The sequence below is a fragment of the Hyaena hyaena genome, unplaced genomic scaffold, assembly GCF_003009895.1.
Source record: "Hyaena hyaena isolate Hyena2069 unplaced genomic scaffold, ASM300989v1 scaffold_32, whole genome shotgun sequence".
Classification (NCBI taxonomy): Eukaryota; Metazoa; Chordata; class Mammalia; order Carnivora; family Hyaenidae; genus Hyaena; species Hyaena hyaena.
Genome location: NW_024080663.1, coordinates 2,737,698 through 2,758,011, shown reverse-complemented (window position 1 = coordinate 2,758,011; position 20,314 = coordinate 2,737,698). Strand labels below are relative to the sequence as shown.

The following is a 20,314-nucleotide window of genomic DNA, read 5'->3' as shown; positions in this document are numbered from 1 at the left end:
CAAGACTTGGTGTAGTGGCTCTGTTCTCCACTAGCTGGTGTTGATTACCTTCCTGGGGTGGATCAGGTGTTGTGCATGTGCAAGCAGGAGAGGTGGAAATAGCCTAACCCAGCTCATTAGTCTTTGGCACAGGAATTCTGCACTCTCACCAACCCGAGATCAAGCACCCTCCTGTGTCTTAGGTCTCTGTGTACTCCTTGCCTCTACCCTGTCCACGTTCAAGGTGTCTACTTGCCATATGGCACCTCCTTCCAGAGTTTCATCTCAGATGGGGTTGTGTTTCAAAACCCCATACTTCAGAGACCCCTGTGGCTTGGACCCTTACCAACTCTCTGCGGGTGGGTCTTGCTGAGCAATGGGTGGGTGCCAGCTACCCCAGAAAACATTTGAGCGATCGTTCAGCAGTAGAGGTTCAGAGATGATGGCAAACCACAACATACAGCCGGTGCCAGGTTTTACCACACTCTGGCAGCTTTGTTCCAATACCAGCAAATGTGGCAGCTCTCCAGGATCTGCTGGGACCTTTGCCTGTGGGGAGGCCGTGTGGCCTCTACCAAATGCTCTTCAAGCAGCGGAACTACTTCTCCTCATGTGGCACATGGACCCTTCAGATCACACTGCCTCCTCTTGGGGATTTACCCTATTTACTTACCAAAGCACCGCCAAGCACTGAGCTCCAGCATTTCTGACTGTGCTTCACTGTTTATAGAATCTTAATTATATTCAAACCCTCTACTTTCTTCCCATCAATGGTTTTGGGGAACAGATTTCTTTTCAGTCCCTGAGAGTGTTTTCACTCCTTCTCTCTCTTTCTCTCCAGCTACTTTAGGGGGAATACTTTTCTTGCAAAATCCCAGTGCACTGCTCTCCCTCTTTGTCTTTGTCCTCTCTCTGCAAAAACAGCTCCCTATCCTCTACAGCTTTTCTCTCTCAGTTAACCTTCCTATACCATGTACCTGCTGAGTACTGTGGCTCAAGTTATGCAGATTGTTGTGTTAATCCTCAGATCAATTTCGTAGGTGTGCAAAATGGTTTGGTGCTCATCTGGTTGCATTTCAGTGTTGAGACAGCTCAGGGTCTCCAAGTTGCTCCACTATCTTGAATTTTCTCTGGTTGTTTATATCTTAATTCATGCCTCTCACAAGTGATCCATATTGCTACAATATCACTGCTTTCTACTTTTTTAAACTTCTAGTTATCAAATGTATTTATGAAAATATGTACTTTTAAGTTATTAAAACTTAAACTAATAAAACTAATTCATTCCAAACTGTAAGCTGTCCAGAAGAGTACATATTTGGGCTTAAAAAAAAACAAATTCAGGAAAAAAGAAATCATAGCAAATAATCTTAGCAAGTATATAATTTTGGTAAATTCCAAAGTTATTGCCCAAATCTTGGAAACTTATTTTTATGTCTTCAAGCTCTAGATAGTAATAAAAATTTTTAAATAAACTAAAACATTGTGATGAAAGTCATCTAGCAATATATCTAGTCCTAGAGTTTTATTATCGATCATTGTGCCAGCATTGAGTATTTTTAATAGATATCTAAAGCATTTTGGACAGGAATATTAGATATGTAGTGAGATCTATCATGACATTATTCTTTTCTATTAACCACCCATTAAGACCAAAAGGAGAGACACAAATTAAGCCGTAATAGATATTACTTGTATTTGCATCCACAAGAGCAACATTTCACCACAGTAGAAATTATTGATGTTATTACTGTTTTATGTATATTTTTCATGTACATCTTATTTCTCCCAGAAATAACAATTATTTTTTTGTACAAACAGTATTCACAAAATACCAGTAATATTGGCAATAAATAGGAGTAGTATTAGAGAAATTTTATTCAATAATGATTCAAGTTTGGGACAGTAGGGCAAGTGTAAGATGTCATTAATCTAATAACTATTTTATAATCCATATTTTACTTATAAATGATCTGCAAAATGAATTAGTCATAAACAGTTGTTATCATTCATTATCATGGTAGTTTATCTTCGTTTTAGGTTAGGTACATGAACTGATAGATTTTATTGACCACTATGCCAAATTGTATCATAAATGTGCTAGAATCATTCCTAAATTTACTTATAGACCAGCTATCATCAAATCAGGCTGATGCTTTCCAATTAAAATAAAACTTAAGATATAATCTTAAAGTTCAGCGCCCCTCATAGCATGGGCCCCTTTCAAAGTGCTGTATTTAAATTATATAGTAGTGCTTTTTTGTAATTTTTCACAGAAGGAACTCCAAGTTTATTATCTTATGCCCCACAAAACCTGGGCCCTGTATATACAATAATCTTTCACTGGTCAGAAAAATAATAAATAAAATAAAGGCTTTCTAGTAACATGCATATACAAAAGAAACAACTAAGCCACAAGCATTCATGTTAACAACCTATTTTAATATAGTTGCTTCATATCACACAGAACCTCTTTTTGTGAGTTGAGAGGTATAGTGACTGAGATAAATGTTGCTAAACCAACAAGTGCAATACGGTGAACTTGCAGCCAGAAAACCTGCATTTACAATGATTTAGTATTGACGACATAACATTATCTGGGGGAAATGAGAATCTGAGAAATGATGGAAATTAAAGCATTAGCTTTGTATTCTAGATCTACCTTTATTAAACGTGAGTTTAGGGAAGTTGCTTAATTTCATGGAGCCCCATGTTGCAAAGAATACACAGAATAACATTTACCTGAAGGGATATTTTGAAGATTAGTTAAGTTCTTTTTTTTCTTTTTTTTTTTTTTTTTTTAAGATTAGTTAAGTTCTAAGTGAAGTACCTAACACTTTCCAGGGCAACAGAAGTTTGCTTAATGTTAATTATTTTTGAATCACTTTGAACCTTAGTTTCCTCATGTATGAAATGAGGAAAATATTACCTAGTTTACATGTCTCCAGGGTGGTTTATCAACATTTTATAGTGAGATATTACAAAAATGCACTAAAGTGCTATGCAAGCATGGTATACTTTTGTCAGTCTACATTTTCTCCTGCCTGATCCTTTCCTTTGTACTAAGGTCTGACCACCTCTAAAACCAAAAAAGAAATTTTTTTAATTTGTAATTTTTTTTATTTATTTATGAGAGAGAGAGAGACAGTGTGAGCAGGGGAGGGTCAGAGAGAGGGGTATATGGAATCTGAAGCAGGCTCCAGGCTCTGAGCTAGCTGTCAGCACAGAGCCCGATGGGGGGCTTGAACCCATGAACTGTGAGATCATGACCCAAGCTGAAGTCACACGCTTAACTGACTGAGCCACCCAGGTGCCCCACTAAAACCAAAAATTAATGAAGATTGAATTATAAGTCCAAAGATCCTAATGTAAATGCAATATGTCTTACTAAGTTTGCTACAAAATTTATTTGTTGCTTGTATTATTTCCTTAGAAACACTGTAGTTTCTCAGGACCTGCAGTTAAGAAGTAGCCTACAACACTTACTTCTAATCAATGCTCAATCAATGTTCGTTTAACTGAATCCTTAGCTAGTGGGAACTTATTACACTGGATGTTCATACAAGCTAATTTGCCTGGGATAATCCTGTTTTGTGCCTGCTGCCCTGAATTAATTATTAACAATGTTCTTGCTCACTCTTTACAGTATATCAGTCATTTGATTATCTTACTTATAAAACAATCAACATAACACACAGAATATATTCAATCTCACATTTCAGAGTATGTATTTTTTTTGATAATGGTTTTGAGAATTACACTTTTTCTTTGTCTCTACTTTTTTCTTGACAAAAGAAATGGACCTCAAAAATACATTATTTGAGAGAGAACACACGATAGTCTATTATATATTAGTAAACATATTTCTATGTTTTCCCCTATATGCTTGTAGAAGGCAAAAGTTTAAGGCTTTTAGTGACCTCCATATTCATAATGAAGTTATAATGGATATAAGATTTGTCCTATTAAGTCACAATTAACTTGAGTAAGCATTGTTCCTCCTTCATTTACAATTCTCCAACACATTTACTGTAGTATTCAAATAAAATATAAATGTTGATTTAATTTAAATAATTGTGGAATGTCTCAATGTAGGCTATAATACCTGGCTATTTGAATTGCATTATTGTATTTTTTATTGTATTGTAGGCTCTAATCAATTTGATTTGAATTGTGTCTAACGAGTAAAATATAAAAATAAAAGTAGTATATGATAGTGTATAGTATATGATGGTGAGACAAGAACTGGGTTATATCAAATGAAAGGTGATGTAAAAAACCTACTGAGAGATACTCTTTAAAAAATTTAAAGAATAATTCTGTTCTCAGTGAGTCACCTGATTTGCTCTGGAATTCCATTTGTGAGTCCCATTCTTAACCAAAAGTATAAAATCAAAACTAAACATGCAATGTCAAGAAGTATATGCCACATAAAACAGTATATTTAATACATATTAAAATAAATAATCTCATAGAATATTTATTGTGAAAGCCAAATAATGTTTTTAGATAACAAAAACGTAATCTAATATATTTCTAAAAATTCATAACTTGGCCAGCAATATTACATAGTGAACCTATGGCCCTCATTCATTTTAACATTTAAAGTCAAGCTTTGAACCTTGAGCATTTAATTTTAGTTTCTCTAAATTGCCTCCATAACTAAGTAACATCAGCGGAAGGGAAGTGATTTAACATTCATCTAATCATGTACTTCCACTTTATTTTCTGACTTCAGAAAATGAGTAGAAAGACGTGTTCTCACTTCTTTCTTCTTTTACAACAATTCATTAGTTAAATTTGAGAGACATTGAAAGTCTGACTGGTCGATACATATGATAATGTAATGATTTCTTAAAAATCAATTACATACTCGAACTCCTTTCAAATAAAAATTTTCAAGGGCTATATTTGTGTGGAAAATTTTAAAACCCTCATGAGACTGAAAAGAAAATCCACACCAAACTATTATTTCCAAGTTACTTTATTGATGTAATATTGTTATATCTAATTGAACTAGGAAAAACTGCTTTCTAGAGAGTCAGAATCACCCCACTGCCTGTTTGTTCCATAGGCACACAAACGTGTCTGAAGCAAGGTGACTACAAATGTGGGGATTGCAAGGGACTGAAAAATAATGACAAGACAGAACAACAACAAAAAGCAGCCGCTCTCCTGATTCTACTGCAGGCTATCCTTTGTGTGATTTATTTCTTTTCTATTACATTCTCTATGTTCCATATGCCTATGTTCAAATAGAAAAGTATAAAGTATGGCAGACTACAAAGCTGATAATTTAAAAATCACTTATAAATAATAGGAAAAACAATTTTGAAAAATATCATACTATTTTAGTCTGCTTTGCTAACCTTACCTTAATTTGCTTGAAACATAGATTTGTATTTCTTTAAAGGTCAAAAATCAATCACTGTTTCATCAAACAACTAAAATAAATAAAATTATTTACATCACGTTCTACTTCAAGTTAAGTACTCATATCATTAGTTTACTAGTTTGGAAGAATAATAATATTTTGCACATTATATTTTTTCTTTTTGTTGGCAGTCAATTAATATGTTGTTTGTGTTTTATGTATCTTCATAACAACACTGACATTTGGGTAAGTTTACGTATACCATCCACTGACTTATGAATATAAAACTTTTTAAAGTACCTTGTACTAAGGCCAACTTAAAAAAAGAGTTTTTCTTCATAGTTCCATTACAAGACTAATTTATGATTTGACAAATATTTTTGAAGCCACTATTTATAAAGTATAATTGAAGTGCAAAAGTAAGATACATTCATATTTTAAACTACACAATTCATTTAAGATGCTTTTAATGCCATCCGAATCTGTGCTATGTCTTAAACACACACACACACAGAAACACACACACACATGCGCGCGCGTGCGCACACACACACACACACACACACACAAGCAAAATGAAACAAACAACTTTGCTTTGGGAAGGAGAGGAAGGAATTTCATTAAAAACAAGTGAGGGTTGAAAAGGGGGACTTCTGCAAGATGGTGGAATAGGAAGATTCTGAATTCACCCCCCCCAAGGACAGACAAAATCTAAAGTTATATATGATTAATTTCCCTCTGAAAAATATAAAAATATTAGATGATGTTATTCTCCACAAACAAAGAGTAAAAAGACCATATCGAGACAGGCAAGGAGAGGCAGATATGGTCTCAATGAGGAACCTACCCCTGTTGCAGCAACACAGAACAGGGAGGTATCTCACCAGTTTAGTGCTTCCCCTGGATTAGTGAAGGGCAAGTGTCCCACATCAAGCACCTCAACCCCTGGGATCTGCACCACAGAGATGAACCACTAAAACATTTTAGTTAGAAAACCAGAGTGGCTGATATTGAAAATTGAGATTTTCTCTTTAAAGAACTCACATGCAGTCCCACTCACCCTGAAACCCAATGAAAAAAAAAAAAAAAAAACAAAAAACCCAGCAATTTGAAAAGCACTTCTCTCATCGGTGAAGAGCTTTATTTACTAATCTAAAAGCACCTGCTGGAAGGGAAGGGGATAGTGGAAACTCTCCCTGGAGATGAAGGTATTGGCAGAGGAGAAAATAAAAAGGGGCAGAAAATGTAAAGTTCCCTTACAGACACCTATGTCCAAGAAGCTCAGAGATTTCCAATTCAAATGAACCTAAAGAGAGCCACACCAAGACACGTTATAGTTAAAGTTAAAATTATAATTAAAATATACTTAAGTATAGAGAATCTGAAAGGTAGCAAGAAAAAAAAAAAACAAATTGCTACATACAAGGGAAATCCCATGAGAGTATCATAAAATTTCTCAGTAGAAACTTTGTAGGCCAAAAAGATGTGGCATGGCATATTCAAAGTGCTAAGAGGGAAAACTTCCAACTAAGAATACTCTATGCAGCAAGGTTATCATTCAGAGTTTAGACAGAGTTAAAGGGCTTTCTATACAAACAAAAGCTAAAAATGTCTAGCATTACTAAATTGGCCTTATAAAAAATGTTAAAGAAACTTCTCAAGCTGAAAAAAAATCACACTAATTAATAAGAGGAAAACATACAAAAGTAAAAATCTGACTGGAAAAGGTAAATATATTAAAGGTAGTGGGTGGAACGATCACTTATATAGCTAAAGTATTAAAATTTTTAAAAAAATAATAGCTAATACACAAAATAAAAAGATTAAAATGTGACATTACAACATAAAATCTGCTGAGGAGAGTAAAAAGATAGAGTTTTAGAATGCGTTTAAACTTACTTTTCTACAACATAAAATAATTGTAATATACATAGGATGATACATGTGTACCTTAAAATAACCATAAATCAAAAGCATAGAGTAAATACACCAAAGAAAATGAGGAAACAATCTAAATTTAACATTAAAGGAAGTCAACAAATCACAAATGAAGAGAAAAAGAGTAGAAAAGAGACGCAGAGAGGGAATACTTAAACAATTTGAACAAAGCAATAAATCAGTAGCAGTGACTACATACCTATCATAATTACTTTAAATGTAAGTAGATCAATTTTTCCAATCAAAAGACATAGAGTAGATGAATGGGTCAAAATAAGATGCATCTTTATACTGCCTATCAGAGATTCACTTCAGAAGTAAGGACACATAGATTGTAAGTGAAGTAATAAAAAGAAAAGATATTGCAAGGGGGCACCTGAGTGGCTCAGTCTGTTAAATGTATGACTCTTGATTTAGGCTCAGGTTATGATCTCACAGTTCATATCTTCAAGCCCCGCATCAAGCTCCATACTCTCATCATTCTCAGTGCAGAGCCTGCTTGGGATTCTCTCTCTCCCTCTCTCTCTGTTCCTCCCCCACTTGCATTCTCTCTCTCTCTCTCTCAAAAATAAATAAATAAACTTAAAAAAAGATATTCCGAAAATGTAAATAAAAAGAAAGCTGGTTTACCTATAGTCATATCAAAAAAAAAAAAAAAAAAAAGAAAGAAAGAAAGAAAGAAAGAAAAGAAACATTAGAACAAAGACTATAATAAAAGACAAAGAGGGCATTCTCCAGGATATATCATGTTAGGCCACAATACAAGTCTCAATAAATTAAATAAGACTAAAATATCAAGCATCTTTCTGAACCATGATACNGTAAATAAAAAGAAAGCTGGTTTACCTACAGATATATAAAAAAAAAAAAAAAAAAAAAAAGAAAGAAAGAAAGAAAGAAAGAAAGAAAGAAAAGAAACATTAGAACAAAGACTATAATAAAAGACAAAGAGGGACAAAAGAGGGGCACTACCCAATAATAAAGGAGTCAACTGATTAAAAGGATATAACATTTATAAATATATATGCACCAAACATAGAGCACCAAAATACATAAAGCAAGCACTGACAGTCCTAAAGGAAGAAATCTAAGGCAATAAAATAATCGGGTACTTTAACACCCACTTACATCATTAGATAGATCAATTAAATAGAAAAAAAAAAACAGTAAGGAAATATTGGTCTTAAATGACATATTAGGTCAAATGAACTTAATAGATGTATACAAAGCATTCCATCCAAAAGCAGCAAAATACACATTTTTGTCAAATGTACATGGGGCATTCTCCAGGATATATCATGTTAGGCCACAATACAAGTCTCAATAAATTAAATAAGACTAAAATCATATCAAGCATCTTTCTGAACCATAATACTATGAAAATAGAAATCAATTACAAGAAGAAAACTGGAAAAAATAGAAACAGATGGAAATTAAATAACATGATACTCTACAACTACTGGGTCATAGAAAAAGCAGTGGAGGAATAAAAAAATACCCAGAGCAAATGAAAACAGAAATATGACATACCAAAATTTATGAAATGCCTTAAAAGTGGTTCTAAGACTGGAGTTCATGGCAATACAGGGCTACCTCAAGGAACAAGAAAAACAAGAAACTCTAGTAGGCAGTTTAATATCATCCATAAAGAAATTACAAAAATAACGTCATAAAAAACCCAAAGTTATTAGAAGTTCTGTAAGAAAATAATATATATCATAATGGAAATAAATGAAATAGAGACAAGGCAATAGAAAAAAATTAGTGAAACTAAGATCTGATTTTTTGAAAAGATGAACAAAATTGACAAATCTTTATCTAGACTCACCAAAGAAAAGAGAGGGAACTCAAATAAATGAGTCAGGAATAAAAGAGAAGCTTCAACTGATACCATAGAAATAGCATAAGATCATTAAGACTACTCTGAACAACTGTATGCCAACAAAATGGACAAGCTAGAAGAAATGGATAAATTAATAGAGACTCATACTTTTCTAACACTGAATCATGTAAAAATAGAAAATCTGAACAGACCATTTACTGCTAAGGACATTGAAACCTCCCCATAAACGAAAGTCCAGGACCAGATGGCTTCACTGGTTAATTCTACCAAACATTGAAATCTTTGATACATATCATTCCGAAACTCTTCTACAAAACCTGAAGAGAAGGAAAGTCTCCCAAATTCATTTTAGGAGGGGACCATTACCCTGTTACCTGAACCACACAAGGACACACACAGAGAAAATATTACAGGCTGATACCTATGATGAACACAGATGCAAATATCCTTAACAAAATATTGGCAAACTGAATTCAACTATACATTAAAAAGAACATGCATCGTGATCAAATGGGATTTATCTCACAAATGCAAGGATTGTTCAACATCCCCATTGATGAGATACACATTAACAAAATGAAAGATTAAAATCATATGATTATCTCAATAAATGCAAAGTATTTGATAAGGTTCCCTGTCTATCTGTGATAAAAATTCTCAAAAAAAAGGTGCATGTAGAAGGAATGTACCTCAACATATTAAAGGTCTCCCTGACAAGCCCACAGCTAACATCATACTGAATGGTGTAAAGCTGAATGCTTTTCCTCTAACACCAGGAATAGACAAGAATGTTCACTCTTCCCACTTTTATCTAACATAGTATTGGAAATCCTATCCACAGAAATTAGGCAAGAAAGAAAACCAAAAAGCATCCAGACTGGGAAGAAAAAAGCACAACATTTACTATCTGCAGAAGACACAATACAATATATAGAAAACCCTAAAGATTCTAACAAGAAACCATTGGAACTAATAAATGAATCCAGTAAAGTTGCAGGATATAAAATTAATGTAAAAAATATGTTGTTTATATTCACTAATAACAAATTATCAGAAAGAGAAATGAAGAAAACAAACCCATTCAAAACCTATCAAAAAGAATAAAATACCTAAAACTAAATTTAACAAAAGAGGGGAAACACCTGTACATTGAAAATTATAAGACATTAATGAAACAAACTGAAGACACAAACAGAAAGATTTTCATGTTCATGCTTTGAAAGAATGAGTATTGTTAAAATGCCGATATTACCCAAAGCAATCTAGACATTCAATGCAACCTTTATTAAGACTCCAGTGGTATTTTTCACAAAACTAGAATGCATAATTCTGAAATTAATACAAAACCACAAAAGACCCCTAATAGCCAAAACAAGCTTGAAGAATAAGTACAAAGCTGGAGGTATCACACTCCCTGATTTCAGGGATTTGTACTATACTACAAAGCTATAGTAATCTAAACAAAATGGTATTGGCATAAAAACAGACACATCTATCGAATGGAGAACCCCAAAATAAAACCACATACAGCCTTGTCAATAAAATGTGTTGGAAAAACTGTACAGTTACATGCAATAGAATGAAAGTGGACCACTTTCTTATACCATACACAAAAAGTAAACTCAAAATAGGTTAAATAATTGAATATAAGACCCAAAATCATAAAAATACTACAAGAAAACTTAGGTTGCAAACGCCTTGACATTGATCTTAATGGTTTCTTTTTTTTTAGATCTGTATCCAAAGACAAAGAAAACAAAAGCAAAAATAGAATCAATGAATGAGCAAGAGGCACTACATCAAACTAAAAAACTTCTGCACAGCAAAAAAAAAAAAAAAAAAAAAAAAAAAAAAAAAAAAAAAAAAAAAAAAAAAAAAAAAAAAAAAAAAAAAAAAAAAAAAAAAAAAAAAAANAATATATAAAGCATACACATTGAATTACATAACAACAACAAAAAACCCCCAAACAATCCAATTAAAAAAAAAAAAAGAAAAAAAAGCAGGAGGGCCTGGGTGGCTCAGTCAGTTAAGCATCCAACTCTTGGTTTCAGCCAAGGTCATGATCTAACAGTTCGTGAGTTCAAGACCCACGTCGAACTGTCAGCACTGTCAGCACAGAGCCTGCTTGTGATTCTCTCCCTCTCTCTCTCTCTCTCTCTCTCTCTGCCTCTTCCCTGCTCATGCTCACTCTCTCTCTTAAAATAAATAAATAAGCTTTTTAAACAATACAAAAAACAAAAAACAAAAAACCATGCAGATGGCCAACAGGCATATGAAAAGATGTTCAGTATCACTAATCATCAACGAAATGAAAATCAAACCACAATGAGATATCACCTTACACATGTCAGAAAGGCCATTATCAAAAAGAGAAAAAAATAACACATGTTGACAAGGATGTGTGCACTGTTAGTGGGAATATAAATTGGTGCAATCTTTATGAAAAATATTATAGGGGATTGTCAAAAATCTAGAAACAGAGCTACCATATGATCAGACAATTCTATTAGGTACTATCAAAAGAAAAGTCAATTACTAATTCAAATAGATATGTCCCTTATGTGCGTTGCATTATTACTTATAACAGCCAAGATATGGAAACAACCTACATGTCCATCAACACATTAGTGGATAAAGAAACCATAACATGTATATACATGGAATATTACTGGCATATAAAAGAATGAACTCTTGCCATTTGTTACAAGATGGATGGATACTGAGAGTATTATGCCAAGTTAAATAAGTCAGATGGAGAAAGATATATACCACATGATTTCACTTACACATGGAATCTAAAACAAAACAAAACAAACAGAACAAAACTTAGACTTACAGATACAGAGCAAACTGGTGCTAAGAGCAAGGGATAGGTGAAGGGGATCAAGAAGTACAAACTTCCAGTTATAAAATATTTAAGTCATGGGATGTGATGTATAGCATGGGGAATATAGTCAATAATATTGCGTTAACTTTATACAGTGACAGATGGTACTAGATTTACCATAATTATCATTTCACAATGTATACAAATGTTGAATCACTGTGTTGTACACCTGAAACTGTTATAATAATGTATTTCAATTATACCTCAATTGAAAACAACAAGTGAGAGTTCTCAGAGAAATGCTGTCTCTCTATTTTCTAGGTCACCACCAAAGTAACCATATTATTTTAACTCATTTTGTTTTGAAATGCAGTGTTAGTTCATATACATACTGTGTGACCTTTCACTTACTACATCCTTCCAAGCTTGTCTTGTTATAATGAAGAAACAATGAGTCCTCAAAGAAAGATGTGGAAGAATTCAAGTTAATCTTCTCCATCAACTAAGGATTTTCTCCAGTTGTAAAGATCATACCAGACACTGGTCAGATAAGGCTAATGCAACTTTGAATTTGGTAAGAAAAGAAATTAAGTACTGGGGATGAGCACTGGGTGTTATGTGGAAACTAATTTGACAATAAACTATTTGTAAAAAAAAAAAAAAAAAAAAGAAAAAAAAGAAATTAAGTCCAATAATTTATTGCAACTCACAAACAAACAACAAATTGTTTCTACTCTCTCATTTCCAAGAGCCCTTGATTAGAATTAACTTGTCAGAAAGCAGAGAAGGAGTAACCTTGATTTATTACTAAAAGCAAAGTGAGACTTAAGCTGGAAAGCTATTATAGGAAGGGTCCAAAAAGGAGAAAATATGTTGTGTTGAAGTTGACAAAACCGGATAGGGAAGTCATTAACTAAAAATCTAGTGCTGGCAGGCAGTGAATTTAGCCTTCTAGCTAATGGGCTATAGGGATTATATAATCTTAATCTTACTATAACCTTGATGTAAGCCGATCATTTAAATGATACATGGAAAATGACCTGGTAGTTGACTCGAAACAGAACACACCAGAAACCATAAGGTATCCCAAAGAATCAGTCATTTACAAAGGATTCATAAAAGGGAAAGCTATGACTCAAACTAATGTGATAGTGAAAAAATGCTTTCATTTTATTTCCCTATAAATTTGTATTCAAATAACACACCTGCTTCTATTCTAAAAGTCTATAAAATTTAATTTTAAATATTATTATTCAGTGTCAGGGGATTCGAAAATTCCCTAACCTCAATGACTTAAAAAAAAATCACAAAATAGTGACATTATTTCAAGCTATAAAGATTAAAGAGAGTTTCAGGAAAAAGAATCAGTTAGGCAAAATAGCCTTTTTATAATGGGGTCTCCCTGCCACATTCCAAAGTAAAGTTAATGAATAAATTTTGGTTTCAGATTCTCTTAATTTATAGAACTTTCAGTCAGAGCATTTTAATAACCTTCTGGGATTACAATTAATTTGACATATGATTGTATGAAATTTAATTTATGTAGTCATTGTTGAATAACAATATTTTTATGGCATAAACACACACTTTGGCTGTGTATCACATTAAAAATATTGACATCAACAAAGCACCAAGGATTAAAGTTACTGGAAGACTTTTGTGCTTTAGGGGTGGGTGAAAAAACAATATGCACAACTTACATACCTCAGTGGCAAACTGCTGCAATCCACCAATATTAATTGGTCCCTCTTCGGTGGCATATAAATTGCATCCACCAACACAAAGATCAGAGGTTGGGCATACCATTCCACAGGTCAGACCAAGTGGGTTGTCAGAAAAAATCATCTTAGCAGCTCCATAATAGTTCTAAATAAATAAATAAATAAATAAATAAATAAATAGATAGATAAACAAACAAATAAATAAATAAAATTTTATTATTTAACGATGCACCTTAAACACCTTGGAAATATGACCTAATTTTTATTAGACAATGGAAGTGAAAATTAAGACATGTATAAGATACAGAGGTTCCAATACTGTATACCATGAGACATATCAAGTAATCACTAGCAGAGCACCTAACATACAGGAGTATCCAATGTATGGTGTATTAATAAATGTAAAATTAATCAATTTTGGGAAACTGAAATTTAAAATATAAATGCTTAGGGGCACTTAGGTGTCTCAGTCAGTTAAGCATCAGACTCAACTTGGTTCACGTCATGATCTTACAATTCATGAGATTGCATCCTGTGGGTCATGAGGGGGAGCTCTTACAGTGCAGAGATTCTCTTCCAATCTCTCCATCACCCCCACCTGTCTCTTCTCTCACCCCTCAAAATAAGTAAATAACCATATTTTAAAAATAAATAAATGTTCTATAAATAGTTTTCTTTTTTAAGGCACCTAGCCATACTCTGATAAGAATTATTCTTTTTATGTTTAAAAAAGGTAAGTTAGGTAGGTTGAACAAACTTAAAACCTAAATCTTAAAACTTAAAAAAAAATAAACAAAAAGGTCATCCTCCATTTAACTAAATCAAAAGCATCTAAGAACCTTGTCTGGCTTGTCCAGACTCTGTATTATGACATTCCGTATTGATTATCATCCTTCAATTACATACCATTAACCAAAGATGCAAATAAAACTCATTATACAGGCACTCCTGGACCAGACTTTGACATGTTCATCTTTCATTACTCCTTTATAGACACTGAACTATTATAGAATAAGTTAGAACTGTACTCATTTTATCAAGAGTTTTTAGAACCCAACTGTTCATAAATTGTACAACTATACCATTATTTAGAAAGAATGAATAATTAAATATTTTGCAAGTATTTCTCTACTCAAAAGTAAGAATTGGGCCTGACCAGTATTCCTCAAAACTTTCAAATATCTCAAAAATAAGGATAACTTTAAGAAAATATAAAACTCAAAATAACTCCAAAGAAACATGACAATTAACTGTCATATGTGCTCTGGACAGGGTCCTGGATCCCCTCCCCCCAAGAAGGCACTAGGTAAAAACTAAGGAAATCTGAAGACATTCAGACATTAGTAATAATGTTTCATGAATTGTTAAATGTACTATCCTAATGTCAGATATTAATAACAGAGAAGATAATGGGCAGGTCTATATGGGAATTCTTTGTACTATCTTCACAACTTTTCTGTAAATATAAAACTACTGTAAGCATATGTTTTAAAGAAGAGATGGTAGCATTCACTTTATTGCATGGAGCTAATTTATTTATTTCTCCTTTTGATTTGTTTAAAATATTTTTGAAGGTCTTATAAAACACACACATTGCTTTCATGTCTAACCTTGATCATAAATATAAATTCCTAGAGACTACAGAATACTGATGATAATAAACAACAAAGAATAACCTTAAGTATTTCTTGACTCTTCAGTACAATACCAGCCAGAAGTTGCCAGGTCTTTATTTAATCTTTATCATCATTCATCTTATAAGAGATATCCAGCACTCAATCAAAAATTTCTAAGCATAGATGAGACAGGATTAAATGCCTGATATCAGTGTAAAAATAAATCAATCATGCAGACCCACACATCTGATACAGAAATTGGAGTTTGCCGAAAAAGGCTTCACATTAATCTTGATGAAAAATCAAAGAACAAACAAAATAGAAGACACAAGTAAAAATTTAACCAGAATACTGTGATCTCTTTAAAAGAACCAAACTGACATTCCATAACTAAATAAAACATTCAAAAATAGATATTAATGCATGGTTTTAATAGTGTTCATGGTAGTTTAACAATATTTGTCTTATTCAGTGTGTCTCCTTAGCAACCAACAGCAATATCTAACACATAAGAATTGTTCTTCAATACAGTTTTTTCTGAATACATAATAAAAATGTGTTATCAAATTCAAATTATAAATAAGGAAATGGGGGAAGGAAGGGTAAATAATGTTCCAAAGGGTCATAGTACATAGAATGTGGCAGAGCCAGGATTCAAAGCCATATATATGATCACATACACCTAAAGGACCAAGATACACTCTAATATTAAAGAATACTGGTGATTACTTTCAATAGATTATAAAATTTAGTTTCAGTATTATTTTTCAGAAATAGTATGCATCTTGATGTGAAACACAAAAAGCTGTTTTCAGTATAAACTGAAGGGCATGTAGCTAGCTCATTAAGTATGCTTTACAATTTATTAGATGATTTTTTAAAATATTTCCCTTAGTTGTTATCTTTCCATCAATTCAGTGAAAAGTTATTATGAGGTAAAAGTCTTTTTGTCTTAACTCAAGAAATTAATCAGTTTCTTCTTCCAATTTGGTCATATTTAACACTGTCTTTGTGAAAGTCTTTGCTGGTGTCACTGATAGAGGCCAATAGTAAAACACGATCCCACTAAAGTATAATTTTCAAAAGTTAACACAGGATACACTTACACATACAGAAGTAATATGTACCAAAGATTTTACTTGACTCATTAATAAATAAGGATTCATTAAGATAGCAAAGGTGATTCTAGGAGCATTTGAGGCTGACAGAGCTTAAATGCTCAATTTACAATTTTATCTCAGGAATGCAGGGTTGGTTTATCATCTCCCAAATCAATTAATATAATACATTGCATCAACAGAATAAAAGACAAAAATCATACAATCATCTGAAAATATGCAGAAAAAGCATTTGACAAAATCCAATACCCATCATGATAAAAACTCATAACAGACCAGAAAGAACAAGCCACTAATTCACTTTAGAGGTGAATAAAAGACATCCATTTAATAAGCATAGCCAACATCTTTATGGTGAAAACTGAATCTTAGGATTAGGAAAAATACAAGGATGTGCTTCTATCCAGCACAGTACTAGAGGTTTTATCACATAATTTGGCAAGTAAAAGAAGTAAAAGCAATTCATACTGGAAAGTAAGAATTAGAACTATTTCTACTTGTAGATGAAGTGATCATGTATACAGAAAATCCTAAAATCCACTAAAAATTATTAGCAATGTAATGCTTAATTTTGTATCAACCTGACTTTGTTATGGAATGCCAACATTAAACATTATTTTGGGGTGTGTCTGTGAAGGCATTTCCATATGAGATTAGGAGATTAGGATATTTAAATTGGCGAATTCCATAACATAGACTATCCTCCCTAATTGTCACTCAACTGAGTGGACATGAGCAAGAATATGTATATATACGTATATATACACGTATGTATACACATATATACACATATGTATACATGTGTGTGTATATATGCATTTCATTTCCAAGGAGAACCCTAATACAGCACTAATAATGACTATCACCAGTTTATAAGACATAAGACCAATATGCAACACTCAATTGCATTTCTACACACAATGTATAAAACAATGACAAAAATGAAATCAAGAAAATAATTTTATTTAATAAGAGAATCAAAATACAAATTAGATTTTATTTGCCAAAAATTGTGGAACATATGTTCTGAAAATAGAACAATGATGAAAAAAAACTAAAGAAGTCCTAAATTAATGGAAAGACAGCCCATGATCCATGATTATGAACTAAAAGGCTTATTATTAGGATAATGATACTTCCCAAATTGGTCTACAGCTTCAGTGCAATCCTTGTCAAAATCCTAGCAGATTTCTTTGCAAAAATTGGCAGATTGACTCTCAAATTCGTATGAAAATCCAAGGGAACCAGAATAGGCAAAACAGCCTTGAAAGTTATGAACAAAATTGGAAGGATCGCATTTCCTGATTTTTAAAACTTATTATGAAGCTGTGGTAATAAAGATATTGTGGCACTGTTGTAATAATACACATACAAACCAACACAACAGAATTGATAATCTAGATAGAGACTTAGTATTTATGTACAACTGATTTTTTGACAAGAGTTCCAAGAAAGTTCCATAGAGAAAGAATATTCTCCTCAACAAGTGATGTGATAACTGAATATCAATATGCAAAAGGATGAAGTTGATAAATCTCTAAGACCTTGGGTTAGGCCATTATTTTTAGATATGACAACAAAAGCACACGCAAAAAAAAAAAAAAAAGAATATATAAAATGGATTTCATCAGAATTTAAAACTTTTATACTACAAACACCACCGAGAACACCACCAAGAAAGTTAAAAGGCAACCCACAGAACAGGAAAAAAATCATATGATAAGAAATGTTCATCTAGACTATATAAAGAACATTTATAACTAACTAATAAAAGACAATCAATTAACAAACAATGGTTAAAAAAAGAATGTTTTATTATAAATAATTCTCCAGAAGTATACAAATGGCCTATAAGCACAAGAATTGTTGCTACACGTCACTGTCTTTAAGAGAAATGCTAGTCAAAATAATGAGATACCACTTAGTACTTATTTGGATGGCTACAGTCAAAAAAACATACAGTAAAAAATGTTGACATGGATACGGCGAAATTTCAACAATCATGGTTTTTGACAGGATTGAAAAATAGTGTCTCTGCTTTGCAAAATACTTTGGCAGTCCCTTGCAAGATTGAAAACAGAGTTACCATACGATTCAGCAATTGTATTCTTTGGTGTACACCCAGGAAAATTTACATTTGTCCGTATAATATTTCCTACATTAATGTTCAAAAGTGTTATTCCTAATACCTAAAATGTGGAAACCTAAACACCCACAACAAATGAAGGGCTAAAAAATGTGATATATCCATATAATCAGATCTTATTTAGAAATTAAAAGAAATGAAGTAATGATATCTTCTAAAATATAGCTGAACCTTAGAAACATTAAGTTAAGTGAAAGAAGCCATTTACTAAAGATCACAAATTATGTTTTCATTTATAGGAAATGTCCAGAGTAGGCAAAACTAAAGAAACAGAAGGCAGACTGGTAGTTGCCTACAGCTGGAGATCTGAGTAAAACTGGAAAATATCTGCTGGCATATTTGGGATCTTTATAAAAATATGCTCAATTTGACTGAGGTGATAGTTACTTTTCTGAACATATAATCACCATCATTGAATAATAGTACACTTTACATTGGCAAATTGTATGAGATATGAATTTTATCTCAATAGAGATGTGATACTTTTAAAAATACACTTATATGACTGGAAATTATATTGGGTATTTAATAGAGAAATACTTCAATAAAATTGCTAGATTAGATACAAAACTGGGCAGTATTCTGGAGAGCAATAAAATGTAACTCTTGATATTATCTTTTATATAGAACAGAAAAAATCTGCATTTCTACTGCATACAAATGTAAAAGTTAAGATGTCTGAACTCTTTTTTAAAGTTTATATTTTTAAGCAATCTCTGCATCCAATGCAGGGCTCAATCTCATGACCCTGAGATCAAGAGTCACACATTCCTCTGACTGACCCAGCCAGGCACCCTTGAGATTTGTTATTTTTAATTTTAATTCCAGTATAGTTAACAAAGTTATGTTAGTTTCAGGTATACAACTTAGTGATTCAACGATTTCAGATATTACTCAATGCTCATCAAGATAAGTGTACTCTCGTTTCCCTTCACCTATTTCACCCATGCCTCCCCATCTCCCTTCTGATAGCCATCTGTTTGTTCTCTATAGTGAGACTCCATTTTTTATGTCTTTTTTTCTTTGTTCATTTGTTTACTTTCTTAAATTATACATACAAGTGTAATTATATAGCAATTGTCTTTCTCTAACTGGCTTATTTCGCTTAGCATTATACTCTCTAGATCCATCCATTGCAAATGGCAAGATTTCATTACTTTTTATGGTTGAATAATATTCCTGTGTGTGTGTGTGTGTGTCTACCAAATGTTCATCTGTTGATAGACAGTTGGTCTGCTTCCATAATTTGGCTATTATATATAATGCTGCAATAAATATAGGGGTACATATATCCCCTTGAACTAGTGTTTTAGTATTCTTTGGGTAAATACCCAGTACTGTGATTACTGGAACAAATGATAGGGTTTTTTAAAATAATTTTTCATGTTTATTTATTTTTGAGAGAAACAGAGACAGAGCATGAGCAGAGGAGGAACAGAAAAAGAGGGAGACACAGAATCTGAAGCAGGCTCCAGGCTCTGAGCTGTCAGCACAGAGCCTGATGCAGGGCTAGAACTCATGAACCATGAGATTATGGCCTAAGTCAAAATCAGATGCTTAACCAACTGAGCCACTGAGGCACCCCATGGATCAAACAATAGTTCTATTTTTAATTTTCCGAGGAACCTCAATACTCCATACTTCCACAGTGGCTCTACCAGTTTGCATTCCCATCAACAGTGTACAAAGGTTCCTTTTTCTCCACATCCTCATCAACATTTGTTTCTTTGAGTTTCTGATTTTAGTCATTCT

General features: G+C 32.7%; 1 protein-coding gene across 2 annotated transcripts in view; it reads right to left on the bottom strand.

Annotated features, from left to right (window-relative positions):
• Positions 1-20,314, bottom strand: part of DPYD (dihydropyrimidine dehydrogenase) — an 821,052-nt gene that overhangs the window by 593,354 nt on the left and 207,384 nt on the right. For both annotated transcript variants that reach the window (XM_039228461.1, XM_039228462.1), the window contains exon 5: positions 13,666-13,827. In XM_039228461.1, the coding sequence (XP_039084392.1) occupies positions 13,666-13,827 (162 nt within the window). The remainder of the gene's footprint in view (positions 1-13,665; positions 13,828-20,314) is intronic.